Source organism: Geotrypetes seraphini, chromosome 7, assembly GCF_902459505.1.
Source record: "Geotrypetes seraphini chromosome 7, aGeoSer1.1, whole genome shotgun sequence".
Classification (NCBI taxonomy): domain Eukaryota; kingdom Metazoa; phylum Chordata; class Amphibia; order Gymnophiona; family Dermophiidae; genus Geotrypetes; species Geotrypetes seraphini.
Window position 1 is genome coordinate 75,367,493 of NC_047090.1, and position 15,739 is coordinate 75,383,231.

At 44.8% G+C, this 15,739-nt stretch overlaps 1 protein-coding gene across 5 annotated transcripts in view; it reads right to left on the reverse strand.

The window, feature by feature from the left end:
- The window catches only part of ITPR2 (inositol 1,4,5-trisphosphate receptor type 2), a 665,265-nt gene that overhangs the window by 343,172 nt on the left and 306,354 nt on the right, over window positions 1–15,739 (reverse strand). For all 5 annotated transcript variants that reach the window (XM_033951965.1, XM_033951964.1, XM_033951968.1 and 2 more), the window contains 4 exons: window positions 14,610–14,699; window positions 14,390–14,515; window positions 9,029–9,151; window positions 6,663–6,863 (listed from right to left, as the gene is read on the reverse strand). In XM_033951965.1, coding sequence (XP_033807856.1) covers window positions 6,663–6,863; window positions 9,029–9,151; window positions 14,390–14,515; window positions 14,610–14,699 — 540 coding nt within the window. The remainder of the gene's footprint in view (window positions 1–6,662; window positions 6,864–9,028; window positions 9,152–14,389; window positions 14,516–14,609; window positions 14,700–15,739) is intronic.

Consider the following 15,739-nt stretch of genomic DNA (forward strand, 5'->3'; position numbering starts at 1 on the left):
ATTACTGCTATACATAGACTCCTGGAGGCCGATATTCAGAGTGGTGTAAGAAGAAATTTGATCTCGTTACCCCTCTTCTTAAATCAATTCACTGGCTTCCTATAATCTCAGATTAACATAGGTCCTCTACTAGCTTTTGAAATTCGACAAACCCAATCCCCATCCTTCCTTGATAGTCTGCTGATCCTTTATGCACTATCCCGTACTCTCCATTCCCTACAGCAGAACTTAATAGTCATCCCAACCTTGAGACAAATCACTTATTACTCCACTCAACAAAGCATTTTCTCTATGGCTAGCCCTACTCTTTGGAACATCCTGCCCTCCTTCCTTTGATCATTACCTTCTCAGGATAGATTTAAAACAGCTCTCAAGACATTTCTGTTCAAAGATGCATTTGACTAAGTTCCCCTCTCTTCTCAGCTGTAGGTACAGTTCTATTCCCCTATCCTTCTATTGGCTCTATTATTCTGTCCTTTTAATTATTGTATTTCTCCTCTCCCTTATCTCTCTCTATCACTATCCATCCTTCTACTCTCTGTTTTATTTGCTTTGATTGTAAACCGCTCCGATGTTTTGTGATGGATTGATTAAACTTGATTGCCAATGGATAGAACCAGAGGTATCATGATATTATCTTTTTTCATTTCCATTTCTTTCCCAATAACCCAAGCTTTCTATTGATTTTTTTTAATCACCAACGCACACTGAGCTAAGGATTTCAACATAAGAACCACAATATCTCCAAGATTATTTTTCTGGGTACTTACTCCTATTATGGAATCCAACATTGTGAACCTATGATTAGGACTATTTTTCAAAGAACACAAAAAAAAAAAAAAAAAAAATCAAAACAAAAGAGGAAAACACCAAAAATATTCCAATGTAATCCGCTTTGAACCGCAAGGTACAAGCGGAATAGAAATCACTAATGTAATGTAATGTACTCTTTGGCATTAACATGACACTTCAACATTATGTAACCTTTGTAAATCAGAACTTTATTTTAATTTTCATCTGAAGCAAGCTAAGAAGAGCTATTTTATGTCTCTGGTACTTTTTCTTATCCTCCTAAGCATTTTTTTTTCATATAGTTTTGCAACAAAGCTGTCTACTCTACTGAATCTTTAGCCCAGTGTTTCATAGAAAAAGTTGATACTCTTTCTTTTGGGCTAACTCAGCCTGCTTCTTCTGAGGAACTTTTTACAACTCAGGATACATCTTCTAGTCAGTCTTTGTCTACATCTTAGTTGACACTTTTCTCTCCCTTTGATAATTACCGTATTTTTTGCTCCATAAGACACACTTTTTCCACCGCTAAAAAGGCGGTGGAAATGTAAGTGTGTCTTATGAAACGAAGATACAAATTAAGCCCGCTGCCGCAGCAACTTTTAAACCCCCTTGCCACCACTGCATCTTTTAAACCCCCCTGCCGCCGCCGCATGTTTTTAACCACCCCTGCCGCTGCTGAATCTTTTAACCCCCTCTGCCGCCACATATTTTTTAACCCCCCTGCCACTGCCGCATCTTTAAAACGCCCCCTGCCACCACTGCATCTTTTAAACACCCCCGCCGCCATCAGCCACTGTTGTATCTTTAAAACCCACCTGCCTGCCAGCTCGCTGCCATTGTACCTGGTGGTCCATTGTATTTCCTGGCCAGTGGCACACAGGCCAGAAGCGCAGGGATAAGAACATAAGAAATGCCGCTGCTGGGTCAGACCAGTGGTCCATCATGCCCAGCAGTCCACTCACAGCGCCCTAACTGAGACTACCCTACCAGCGTACGTCCTTGTTCAGCAGGAACTTGTCTAACTTTGTCTTGAATCTCTGGAGGGTGCTTCCCCTATGACAGACTCCGGAAGAGCGTTCCAATTTTCTACCACTCTCTGGGTGAAGAAGAAATTCCTTACGTTTGTACAAAATCAATCCCCTTTCAACTTTAGAGAGTGCCCTCTCGTTCTCCCTACCTTGGAGAAGGTGAACAACCTGTCCTTATCTTCTAAGTCTATTCCCTTCAGTACCTTGAATGTTTCGATCATGTCCCCTCTCAATCTCCTCTGTTTGAGGGAGAAGAAGCCCAGTTTCTCTAATCTTTCGCTGTATGGCAGCTCCTCCAACCCCTTAACCATCTTAGTCGCTCTTCTCTGGACCCTTTCGAGTAGTACTGTGTCCTTCTTCATGTATGGCAACAAGTGCTATATGCAGTACTCCAGGTGAGGGAGCTCCATGGCCTGGTACAGCAGCATGATAACCTTTTCCGATCTGTTCGTGATCCCCTTCTTTATCATTCCTAGCATTCTGTTTGCCCTTTTTGCCACCACCGCACATTGCGCAGACAGCTTCATCGACTTGTCAATCAGAACTCACAAGTCCCTTTCCTGGGAGGTCTCTCCAAGTACTGCCCCGGCCATCCTGTATTCGTGCATGGGATTTTTGCTATCGACTTGCATCACTTTACACTTGTCCACGTTGAACCTCATCTGCCATGTCGATGCCCATTCCTCGAGCCTGATTATGTCATACGTCGATGCTCATTCCTTGAGCCTGATTATGTTAGACACCGATCTCCGAATAGCATCAGTTAGCTCTCGCAGGACTCGCGAGAACTGACTGCAGCCATTCGGAGATCGGCGCGGGCCCAGGCAGGAGCGTGGAGGGCTTGCTCCTGATCTCTGTGCTTCTGGACTGTGCGCCTGCTGGCTGGGAAAAATGAGAGCTGTCTAAGCAGGGATGAATTAAAAAAGGTACCGAAGGGATGTGAATAAAGGTACCAGGGGGATGATTAAAAAAGGTACTGGGATGATATGTGGGGGGGGGGATGATGAAAGGTACTGGGGAGGCAAATGGTTGTATGGGGGGATAGTTTAAGGTACTGGGGGGCACATGGGGGATGATTTAAGGACATGGGATGATTTAAGGTACTGGGGGCATGTGGGGGTATGGGGATGATTTAAGGTACTGGGGGTTCATGGGGGTATGAGGGATGATTTAAGGTACTGGGGGTACATGGGGGCATGGGGGATGATTTAAGGTACTGGGGGGTACGTGAGGGATATGGGGCATGCCTGCCTGCCACTAGGCCTGCCTGCCTGTCACTAGGCCACTACACCTGCCTGCTCTGTGCCCTGTCTTGGCCTACCATTAGACCACCAGAGGGGGGGACAGGGTGCAGATCCTGACAGGGAGAATTTGGGTCAGAATGTTTTTTTTCTTGTTTTCCTCCTCTAAATCTAGGATACATCTTATGGTCAGGTGCGTCTTATGGAGCGAAAAATACGACAATTCTCTCTGTGTCAGTCTGGGTTCAATGAGATTGTCAGCCTGTGCTTTGGATCCTATCTCTTCCTCCTTCAATCTTCTTCTCAAAGTTTACTTCCACTTGTTCTGATTTTAATCAACCAAGTTTGTGTTCTACGACTGTATCCTCTCTATGGAAAAAAAAAAGCTGTGGATTTACTTTTTTTTTTTTTTTTTTTTTTTTTTTTTTTAAACCAAAAAACCAAACATTCTCTTGATACAGTCAGACAATCTATTACCATCTGGTTTCTAATCTTTGTTTTCTTTCTAAACTTATCAAAAAATGTTTTCTTAAACAACTCCTCTTTCAGATTGAACACTTTCTTATTTTTTACCCATACCAAGCAGGATTTCAAAAGTACCACAACATGGAATCTGTGGTGACCTCTCTTCTCAGCAGACTTTGATCCACTTCTCAGGGTGATATCGCTCAGGGTTATTTCTCTTGACCTGTGATCTTTGATCTGGCTGATCATGCACTCTTGCTCAAGTGTTTAGCTAACATTGGAATGGCTGGGCCAGTTTATGATTGTTTTCATCATTTTTGCATGGACATTCATTCTTTACTCATTTTTCTTTATCCACTTCTACCTTCTCTCTTCATCTGGAGTCCCCCAGGATTCTATTCAGTCACCCTTACTTTTCAATATTTTGAGTCCTTTGACTACATTACTTCAAACATTTAATATTGGTTTTTATTTCTATGCTGACTACATTTTACTTACTTCACTGCTTAATATTGACTTGTACCCTCTTCAGGTGTACCTGCATGCTTTAACCACTTCAGTTGACCATTATAAACTACTTTTGTATCCTCAGAAAACTACTACTTGTTGGGTTACAAGTTCTTTACCTTCAATCAATGTGACTCCTATTCTTTTTGGTCTTTCTATTCCAAAGGAAAGACATCATGTAGGCAAAAAAACTATTCCTACCCTCTGAAGCTTCAGTAGCAAACACCAAACTAATTCCTGCTCAATATGTCTTCAATAGAATGTAAAATTTCTTAAAAGACAGCTCAATCCAAAAACATGAAGGGAGGTAGTTCCCTAATTTTGGAATTACAAAATAAAATGCCGCATGTCTCGTGGATTCTAGATGTGCATTTTAGGCGAAGTGAGAACCATATGGATAGAATTCAAGAATTGTAATGATCTAGATGGGGTATATGGGATAATGACAGAGGCTAGGGAAAATGAAAATCCAAAGTGAAAAGCCTATGGGCCAAACATAGGATTTTGAAAAATAAGCGAAAAGGGAATGGAAACCAGTAGAGACTTAAAAATAAAGGTATAATATGATCAAACTGATTTACTCTTTGAGGAAATCTTGCTGCAGTTTTATGAAGGGCTTGAAGTAATTTTGTCTCAGCAGATATAATGCCTGCGTAAACAAAGTTGTAATAATCAAATTTTGCTATCAAACAAGAGTGATTGTAGAAAGTCTAAGCATGAGGAATTGTCTGAAATCAGCATATAACAAAGAATCCTTGCTTTAAGATTTTGAAATACACTGTTGGAAGGAAAGAGAACAGGGGTGTTAGGCATACCAACCAGAGTCAAAGATTCAACTGGCTAAGATAATGGGCCTGTAACCCAACAGGTTGCAGTTTTTTTCTGGGTTAAGAATCAATATATGTTCTGACAACCAGGTAGAAATAGCCTGTAAGCATGAATGTAATAAGAGAAGATCAATGTGGGAAAGAGAAGTAGGAAAAACAAGAATATTGTCTGCATAAAAATAAAAGCTAATATTGAAAGTCTGAATCAGAGTAGCTAGCTGGTTCATAAAAAACAAAGGAGACAGTATAGATTCTTGTGGGATGACACAAGGTAGAGGATATGAACAGAAAAAGAATGACTGGGCAAAAAAGATGAAAAGAAGCACAAAGGATGAACTGGGACCAGGCTTTATTGAACTTAGTCAAATGGATGCTGATCACCTTCAATCACTCTTGAAGCTATCAAACTCAGCATAAATAGCAGTGAATCAAAATTTTAATGATGGCCATGATATACAAAATATACGGGTATCGTGCTAAGGCACTTAAATGAAAGGAAAAATGGACATCAGAGAACCGTCCTGCATGAACCAAACTTCTTTGTCTTTCAGTACTAGGAACCCTCAGTTCAAATCTCAATCATTGGTCCCCAAAAAACTTTCTTTTTTATATTAATTTTGCTTAATTCATATATTCAAACTTCATTTGGAAAGTGCTTAACTTTTATATCAAAAGTCTCAGTGTAAACATTTCAGTCAAAGAATTACTGATATGCAATTTGAACCGTACAGTGTTGAGCATACACCAATGGGGCCCTTCACTCTTGTTTTAAGGCTTCATCAGGGTGACTGAAGGAGGGCAGGACTCCTACATCACAAACCTGTGAGTTTCAGATTAGAGAATGACACGGGGAAAAAATCTGTCCCCGTCACCGCCCCGTCACCGGCCCACCATCCTCTGCACCGCCCCGTCACCGCCGATCCCTTCACCGCCCCGTCACCGTCATCCCTTTCACCGCCCCGTCACCGCCACTGCCATCCCATTCACCGCCCCGTCACCGTCCCCGCTGCATCCATATAAGCCTTTTTCCTTTCACTCCCTCCTTCCAATTTGAGCCGGGAACACTAGCGATCGCACGGTCCCCGCGGCCACTACCTGCCTGCCCGGTCGATCCTGGTGTTTGGCCGGCTCTCTCCCTTCTCCTCACCTTGGTTTGTGGGTTTTCTTTTTCGGCAACCTGCGCGCTTTCCCAGGGAGCCGCACACGTGCGGCTGCTCAGTGTTCGATCTTCTGCTCTGCTGCAACTTCCTGTTTCCGGTTGCGTCAGAGCAGAAGATCGAGGCTGAGCAGCGGCGGGTGTGCGCGGCTCTCTGGTAGCGTGCGGGTCGCCGAGGAGGAGGATCTGCGGACTGGGGTGAGGAGAGGGGAGAGAGCTGGCTGGACACTGGAATCGATTGGGCGGGCGGGTGTGAGCTGCGGGGACCGTGCGATCCTTCATGCCTCACTGCGGGGGACAAGACCATTCACCGCCCCGCGGGCGGTGAATGGCCTTGTCCCCGTCGCCGCAGCGACTGCTAGTTTTCTTCCCCGTTTTCGGCGGGTGACCCGCGGCTAAAATGCGGTGGCCGCGGGTAAACCGCCACCGTGTCATTCTCTATTTCAGATCTAGAGAGAAATCTGAACATTTAAGCAGGACTACTGTATATGATAACTATTTAATTTGAGGACTGCAAATTCAGTGGTTCCATTTAAACAGATAGGTCCATTAATCCATCATAGATAGATAGATAGACAGATAGACACTGTACCTATTTTCCAAAAGTATTTCAGAGTACAGTATAGGAAACGTCAGAATACAGTACCTCAGTCATTACTACATCCTGACATTTCTTCACATATTTGCCATCTGCTTTGACAACAGTCTGCAGGAATCGCAGGTACTCTACATGCCGCCCATGTGTCTCCACGCAGTGCACAAAATGTTGTACTACTCTGTCACTGATTTCATTGCACAGATGGTAATTATTCATAAAGATGTGCCGCATGGTTTCTGCTTCCAGCAACTAAAAAAAAACCACAAAAATAAAGACAATGATTACGAATTAGGAAAGAGATGGTTAATAATTGCATTCATGAAGAGGTTTCCACCCAAAGAGAATTTTAATACCAGTTAAATTTTAATGTTCTTCCTTTGATGATAACAACTATATATAACCCACGTATACTTGGAGACTATCAAATCCTGTCAGCACACGTATATTCCCCAAGTCAATTTTTCTCAAATCAAATTCTATCAAACCTGTGGTTTTCTTCCGGGCCTCAACAACACCACTGAACTCAACAAAAGCTCATAGCAGCGAGCTTTATGTGTCCACTCGTCACTGGCCCACAATATATTTTTACACTTTTTTAGTCTCTTAAGCCCAGATTTTGTATAGGACGCCTGGTCTCAGAAGCCGACAAGCGTTCTATATAGAACCAGGCCTAAGGCTGCCTAAAATAAACCCCATTCTGTAACCAACATCCATGTTACAGATGCCAGTTACACAATCGGGTTATTGTAGACGTGACTGCTATACTTATCGCAGCAAGGATCTCCCTGCCATTATAAATATAGTGGCCATGGCTACTAGTCCCCCTTTCCTCCCCTGAACGAACGAGGCAAGAGGGATGCCCAATTCCTCCTGCCCAGAAGACGCTCTTACCCCCCAGAAGATCGCTGGCAGAAGGGTGCCCAAGCCCTCCTGCCAGAAGACCCCCCTGCTAACCCCCACCCCCGGCCTTAGGCATCTGGGCCAATCAGACCTTAGGCCCCTTCCCAGTGCATCCCACAATGCACCGGGAAGGGGCAGGCCCACCTCATTTTGACAGTCTGCCGGCTGGACAGTAAAAAGACCCATCTGGACGGCCATCATTTAAGGTTAGTGGAAGGTGGGGGGATTAGCAGGGGGCACCTTCCTAACGGCGATCTTTGGGGAGGGGTCTTCCAGGCAGCAGGAATTGGGCATCCCTCCTGCCTCATTCATTCGGGGGAGGGGGACTGGCAGCTGCTATACTTACCATAGCAGGGAGATCCCTTGCCACGATAAGTATAGCAGCCGCGTTGACTTAAATTGTAAGTGTCTCCCACTCTACTAGGGAGACGCGTACGGCCACATAGGTTCACTTAAGACGACTTGTGAGGCAAACCACACCCACGGCTAACCTTAGGCAAACTTAGGTGGGCATTTGGGCTTTCCTATGCTCCCGGAGACGCCTCCAATGTAGCATTTGTTTAAAAAAAAAAAAACATGCGTCCCGATTGGCTGGTTAGACAGCTGTAGGATGCCTAAAGCTGTCTACAATCAGGATGCAGTTTACAGAATCCGGGCCTTAGTGTCTTCAAGAAAAACCACAGCAGGGCGCTTGAGTGTGCAGCTCTAAAGAAGAAAGAATATTCGGAGGGGGTTATATCTACCATCCTACATTCTAAGAAGCTGACTGTTCTCTCTAAGAAGCTAGTTGTTCTCTCCTTAAATCACAGTATCTGTGCCCAGGTACTTTAAGAGGACAGTTAAATCAAAGCACCTAAAAGATGTCTCATATTTATGATTAATAACTTTAAAAATATACCACCCAAGTATCTGGATACTGGCTAGAGCTAAATATCCAAGTACTGGTCACTAGCATGGTCTGGTGATATTCAGACCAATAACCAGATAAAGTTAATACTACTCTGTACAGTCATCCAGAAAGTTTCCTGGTTAGCAGACTGAATATAGCTACTAACCAGATTAAGTGGAAACTCTACCTAGGCTCCATCCTCGAATTGCCTTGGCACTACTGTGACGTGCCAATGTGTTCTGTCCAGCATCTTAGAGAGAATGCAGATTGAAACCAGGGCATAGTTCTAGGAAGCAGGACTTATCCAGGTTAGAGTTACTCCTACCTAGATAAGTCCCACTCAATAACAGACTCGTATATTTTCCACCTAAAGACAACAGCTAGCTCTATAAAACAGTAGCATATGAATTGTACTATGGGTAATACTCAAGTAGACTATATTGAATTGCTGCATATATCAAATGAAAGGGAAAAATGTTCAAGAAAATAAAAAATTATTTAAGAATTTTCATTATTTTTGTTTAGTTATTTATAATGTAATTCCAAGAAAATATATCAACATGTAGTTCTATTATTTTTCCTATAAATTGATTTAGTACTTTTGTCTATTTCAACTCATACTTACACCAGGAGTTAGAAACAGATTAAGATGTTTATGAAGAAGGATCTGGTTCTGCAGATTTCCTCGGCAAAAATTCTGAAGAAATATATGTGCTAGATTCATAATTTCATTCATCTTTTCATCAGTCTGTGCATAAAAATGGCAAACATGGAAAAAGTTATTTTTGTCAGAATTCCACATTTAAACTAGGCTCAAAGCCCTTATAGATAAATATTCTGGTTGTCAATTTACTGAGTGTGTACATTCATTGCCACTGGACACTTTACAAAGTATGGGCCCTGTAGCAAATGGACATTAATGGCATTTAACATTGCTAGTAAATGACCTCTTTTTTTTGTTCTAGTGACTGGAAAGGATGCAAACCAATTAAGAGATCTTCACATCACTCCCATCTCTCTCACCCTCTGGACTAGTAGTCAGTGGTCCATCATATGGAATACAGCACTCACATCCAAAACAATTAGTTGTACATCTGATTCATTACTGAAATAACTTCAGAGGGTCAATATTCAAAGCGATTTAAGCAGCCAGGAGACCCTGCTGGCTGCTTAAATCCCCTATGCAAGGCTAGCCGCCAATGTTCAGCCGCATTTAACCAGTTAGTGTCACTAAATATCACCACTGATTGCTAAACTGAAAGCCAGCTATTTTGTGGGCAGTCAGGATAGAGTCAGCACTCTCGTACAAGGTTAAGTGCCAATATTCAACACTAAACCATCTATGATTATTGATTAGTTAAATGAAAATAAATTGGTCTTGAATCCACAGAAAACAAATGGGATATGGGTCACTAGTTCATCATTAATACCATCTGTCACCTCTTTTGAGTACTCAACCCATAAAGCTTTCAAATCAGTTGAAGTATTTAGGTGTCCGTTTGGACTCTGCACTCACATTTCACTTACAAATTTCATCAGTTGTGAAATCTTATTTCTGTTCTTTACGAAAGATTCGTTCTAATCGTTCTTACATCGAGACCTCCAGCTGTGTGTCTCTCATTTATGCTCTAGTCACTTCCAAATTAGGCTATTGCATCATTGTTTATGTTGGATTGCCATCCGTTTCGATTAAGAAATGGCAAACTATCCAAAATACTGCTATCAGAGTCCTTGTTAAATGCTCGGAGATATGATCACATTTCTCCTTTTTTAAAGGAATATCACTGGCTACCCATTAAATTTCACCTTATGCATAAGGCTGTGACATAGAGAATGACACGGGGAAAAAATTTGTCACTGTCCCCGCGACCACTATCCCCACCCCATCCCTGTCCCTGCGACCACTGTCCCCGCAGCATCCATACAAGCCTCACTACTGCAATATTTAGCTTATTCCTTCCTTATAAATCAAAGTTCTTGCTGCTGAACTACAAAAAGAGATGTTCAGCTGGCAGGGCTTTGTTTATAAATTTTTATCAATACAACTAATATACTACTTTATCCTAAAGCAAAAAAATAAAATAAATATACATTTTTTTATACCTTTGTTGTCTGGTTTCTGCTTTCCTCATCTTCTCCTCATTCATTTCCTTCTGCCTTCTCTGTCTGCCTTCTCTGTCTCTTCCATATGCTCTGTTATTGTGCCTCTCCCTTCCAACCCTCCCTTCACCCCCACCCTAATTGGTCTGCCACCCATCTTCTTCCCTCCGCTCCCTCCATAGTCTGGAATCTCTCTCTTCCCCATTTCTCTTCAGCGTCTGTTCCTCCCTACCCCACCTTCCCCAGTTCCCTTCAGCATCTGTTCTTCTCCACCCCACCTAACCCAGTTCCCTCCAGCGTCTGTCCCTCTCCACCCCACCTTCCCAAGTTCTCTTCAGCGCCTGTTCCTCTCTGCTATACCTTCCCGAGTTCCCTTCAGCGTTTGTTCCTCTGCACCCCACCTTCCCCAGTTCCCTTCAGCGTCTGTTCTTCTCCACACCTTCCCCAGTTTCCTTCAACGTCTGTTCTTCTCTACCCCACCTTCCACAGTTCCCTTCAGCATCTGTTCCTCCACACCCCACCTTTCCCAGTTCCCTTCAGCGTCTGTTCTTCGCCACCCCACCTTTCCTCCCTTTCTCCCTCCCTGCCCCTTACCTTTGTGGCAGGCAATTTCTAAATGTGTTTCCTACCAGCAGCCAGAGCGTTGAAATCACATGTGGCTGCAGGAAAGGTTGTCTCTGATGCAACTTCCAGTTGCATCAGACATGACCTTTACGGCAGCCACACGCAATTTCAACGCTCCAGCTGCTCATAGGAAGCACATTTAGAGAAATTGCCTGCTGCGAAGGTAAGGGGCATGGAGGGAGATGCTCAGGCGGCGGCAATAGTGCGCCAGCGATCCATAAGGAGGGAGGGATGGAGATGCTTGGGCGGCGGTGGTGATTGGGCGGCGGTGGCTATCAGTTAGGATGGAGGGAGCGCGATCAGTGATCGTGCACGTTCCCTCCCTTAACTGCGGAGACAAGGCCATTCACCGCTCCAAGGGGCAGTGAATGGCCTTGACCCATAGCCGCGATGAACACTGTTTCCCCCCCATACACACCGTTTCAGAGGATTACCCGTGGTTACCCGCAGCTTACTGCGGGTAACAGCCGCTGTGTCATTCTCTACTTTGATGCTTGCGTATAAAGCATTACAATCAGGTCAACCAGACTACTTAGGAAAATTATTAGTTCCCTATAAGCCTTCTCGTAGCCTATGTTCATTGACTGCTCTGAATATGCAGCAAAAAATAATGACTCGCCACTGTTGGCTGAATATCTACCCCAAAGAGACCAACAGAATTTCCATACTAAGAAAAACACAAAAGCCAAGCATCCAAAACATAATTTTTCTCACAATGTATCTTAAATTACTGCAGCACTTCAATAGTCTTCCTGAGAAAAGGTACATTTATTTGACAATGGATGGAAATCTTGCAAAAGCAAAAATGATAGTTCTGGCCTATTTAAAATGGGTCTTACAGCTGCTTATTTTACTGCTGGGGAAGGCATCCTTCTTCCAATGACTTATTTATAAACAATAACACTTCCAGACCCCCTTTCTTTCATTTGGCTCTTAAGTAACAGAGAAAGATAAGGATCTAAAACTAAAACTGGTAGATTTAGTGACTGCAGCAGAGCAGATGATCCTTCCTGCTACATTCTTTGAAAAAACCTTCCAATTTTTTACCCCTCCATGGGGATGGGCGATTACCGTATTTTCACACATATAACGCGCGCGTTATACGCGTTTTTACCTACCGCGCATACCCCTCGCGCGTTATATGCGTGAGCGCGGTATACAAAAGTTTTAAAACATAGTTCCCACCCCGCCCGATGCCCGATTCACCCCCCCAGCAGGACCACTCGCACCCCCACCCCGAACGACCACTCGCACGCGCTCCCACCCGCACCCGCATCCACGATCGGAGCAAGAGGGAGCCCAAGCCCTCTTGCCCGGCCGACTCCCCGACGTCCGATACATCCCCCCCCCCCGGCAGGACCACTCGCACCCCCACCCCGAACGACCGCTCGCACGCGCTCCCACCCGCACCCGCATCCACGATCGGAGCAAGAGGGAGCCCAAGCCCTCTTGCCCGGCCGACCCCCCCGCCGTCCGATACATCCCCCCCCCCGGCAGGACCACTCGCACCCCCACCCCGAACGACCGCTCGCACGCGCTCCCACCCGCACCCGCATCCACGATCGGAGCAAGAGGGAGCCCAAGCCCTCTTGCCCGGCCGACTCCCCGACGTCCGATACATCCCCCCCCCCGGCAGGACCACTCGCACCCCCACCCCGAAGGACCGCCGACTTCCCGACAATATCGGGCCAGAAGGGAGCCCAAACCCTCCTGGCCACGGCGACCCCCTAACCCCACCCCGCACTACATTACGGGCAGGAGGGATCCCAGGCCCTCCTGCCCTCGACGCAAACCCCCCTCCCCCCCAACGACCGTCCCCCCCCAAGAACCTCCGACCGCCCCCCAGCCGACCATGTGCCTCAGGCCGCGCCCCCAGGTGGGACCTAAGGCTCCAGGGCCTATTCTGATTGGCCCACGCGCCTTAGGCCCCACCAGTAGGCGGAGCTTTAGGATGGATGGGCCAATCCGGCCTCATTCCTTCGTTGGCTGCCTGCCGGACAGGCGGGTTTGGCTCCCGTCTGTCCGGCCAACTACCAAAGGTACGGGGAAGGGGGGTGGGGGGGGTCGTGGGGGTCGCCAGGGGGGTCGCGGGTCGGCTGGGGGGGCGGTCGGAGGTTCTTGGGGGGGGCGGTCGGTGGGGGGTAGGGGGGTTTGCGTCGAGGGCAGGAGGGCCTGGGATCCCTCCTGCCCGTAATGTAGTGCGGGGTGGGGTTAGGGGGTCGCCGTGGCCAGGAGGATTTGGGCTCCCTCCTGGCCCGATATTGTTGGGGAATCGGCGGTCCTTCGGGGGGAGGGATGTATCGGACGTCGGGGGGGGGGCATCAGGCTTTCAGGATGGGGACAGACCTTCAAGGGGGGACAGTGCACGGAAGTCAGGGGGGGTGAACGGAGAGTCGGGACAGCGCACGGAAAGTCAGGGCGGGCGAAAGGAGCGTCGGGCAGCATGCGCGGTATACCCGTGAGCGCGGTATACCAAAGTTTTTGTACATATCATCGTGATTTCTGCGCGCTATACCCGTGTGCGCGTTTTATACGGGTGCGCGTTATTTGCGTGAAAATACGGTACTGTCCTCTTCTGATACCATCTCCTTAATCCTTTTCCTCTCATTTCTCCCAAATCTTTCTTGTTTCTGTCATCCCATTCAAACCTATTACCAGATTTAAGGGCTCCTTTTACAAAGGTGCATTAGGGCCTTAATGCGCGGAATAGCGCGCACTAAAAATGCCCCACGCGCTAGCTGCTACCGCCTCCTCTTGAGTAGGCGGCAGTTTTTCAGGTAGCACACGCTAATCTGGTGCGCACGTTAAAAACGCTAATGCACCTTTGTAAAAGGAGTCCTAAATCTTTGGTACGTATCTCAAATCTTTCAAAATTCTAAAGATAATTTTCACAGCATTTGACAACTAGTTAAGCAATAGAGAATATGTTCTTTTCACCTAAAGGTTTTTTAATATGATATAATATGTCTTTCACATTCCACTTTATCTTCTGTCCTTTTAAATTTCCTTCACCTTCTCTCCAAAGTACTCCCTTTGGTTTTCTTCTAAGCCAGAACATTGGCGCAATCAATTATTTCACAGCACTGGACTTGTATCTGGCTCCTAATTCCATACTCAAATGTCAAGCCAGTAGTAATATAAAAAAGGAATACAGAGGAGATATCATTTTGACTGCCTTTATTGTTAAATACACCAAGCCTCTGCCAGCATGTCATTATTGTATGACTGATTAGTTCATTATTGTAAAAACTGTTAGTCTAACCTTTTCATAGGGTATCTGCAGAAGATCCAGCACTACCGAGTGAGCGCCCATATTTTTCAGCAATCGCTGCTGCTGATTCCGACCTTTTTTACTCTGTATACAGAGTTTGCTTAATCTGACCAAAATCTGAAAGAAAAAGTTCACAAAAATTCAGAGGGAAAAAAGATTCTCAAATAAGTCCTGAGTAAGATAGTATCGAACAAATAAACTTCATCCAAACCTCTTTGACGATCTTATAGTTATTAGCCTTGTTACTGTCAATCTGAGGCTTTTTAATTCCATCTTGCACTGGACTCAAAATATTAGGTTCCTATGAAAAAGGGGAAAAAGTTAATTTTGTTCTTATTTCAAAACATTCATGCAGTCTTTTCTTTAATTAAGATTAAATTACAATGTATTCGCCCAGTTTTTTCAGTAACACAACCGTTTCCTTTCGAAATTCTAGGGGGTGAGTGGGAAGGAAGATTTATTAAGGTACAGTAAAAGTTGGGCTTTTTATACACCTTCATTTCTCATAGGAATGGCTAGCCTGTCTCAGGACCACAGGTTAGTCGCACAGTACAAAAATAATGCTGCTTGTATTCAACTTTGCAAGTAGCATTATTTTTCAAATCTGTGACTTGCTGCTCCTGGCCTGCTTCTTCAATGAAATAATCTCACTCAAAGTCTCCTCCTTTGCTACATCCCTAAATGCCCCTTCTATTATAGATTCCTCCTCCCCAAACCCTCCCTTCCCCCAGCTCTTCCCTACCCAGCCCTATCTGCCCAATTCTTGTGGGACTAGAGGGTTCATAGTAGGAGCAATCTCCAATTAATCCTGTTCTTATTGACACTGGGTTCAAGATGGCACCAGTGACACCTAGCAGTCGTCTCATGGTACTACCACTAGGGGGTGAGGCTGCCTAGCTGTATTTTTCCAGGAATAACATGATTATTGGTGAACAATCCACATTATCCAATTTACATAACAATAATAAGTTTTGCATGCATTTGTATACTTTGCATCTCATTACTATGTATGTTGTGGTATCTTACAGTAACATGTTTTATGATAATATAATACACAATATTGCCCTTTAACATGCATTAAGGATTACATAAAACAAATCAGAGTTGTAACTAACCTTATCAAATACCCCCCTATATTGTACTTTGTAAAATGGTTTGCTTCTAGCAGTCTGTACTTCATAACATTTAAATGCAGCCTGATTTCACTAGAGGTAGGTCTTGTCATATGAATCTGATTTATTTCTTTGACTTGGTGGCCTTTAGTTATTAATATACTTCTTCCTGATGGCTACCTCTCTACTCTGTGTGGGCAGAATTGAATTGAATTCTCCATTTCCTCCC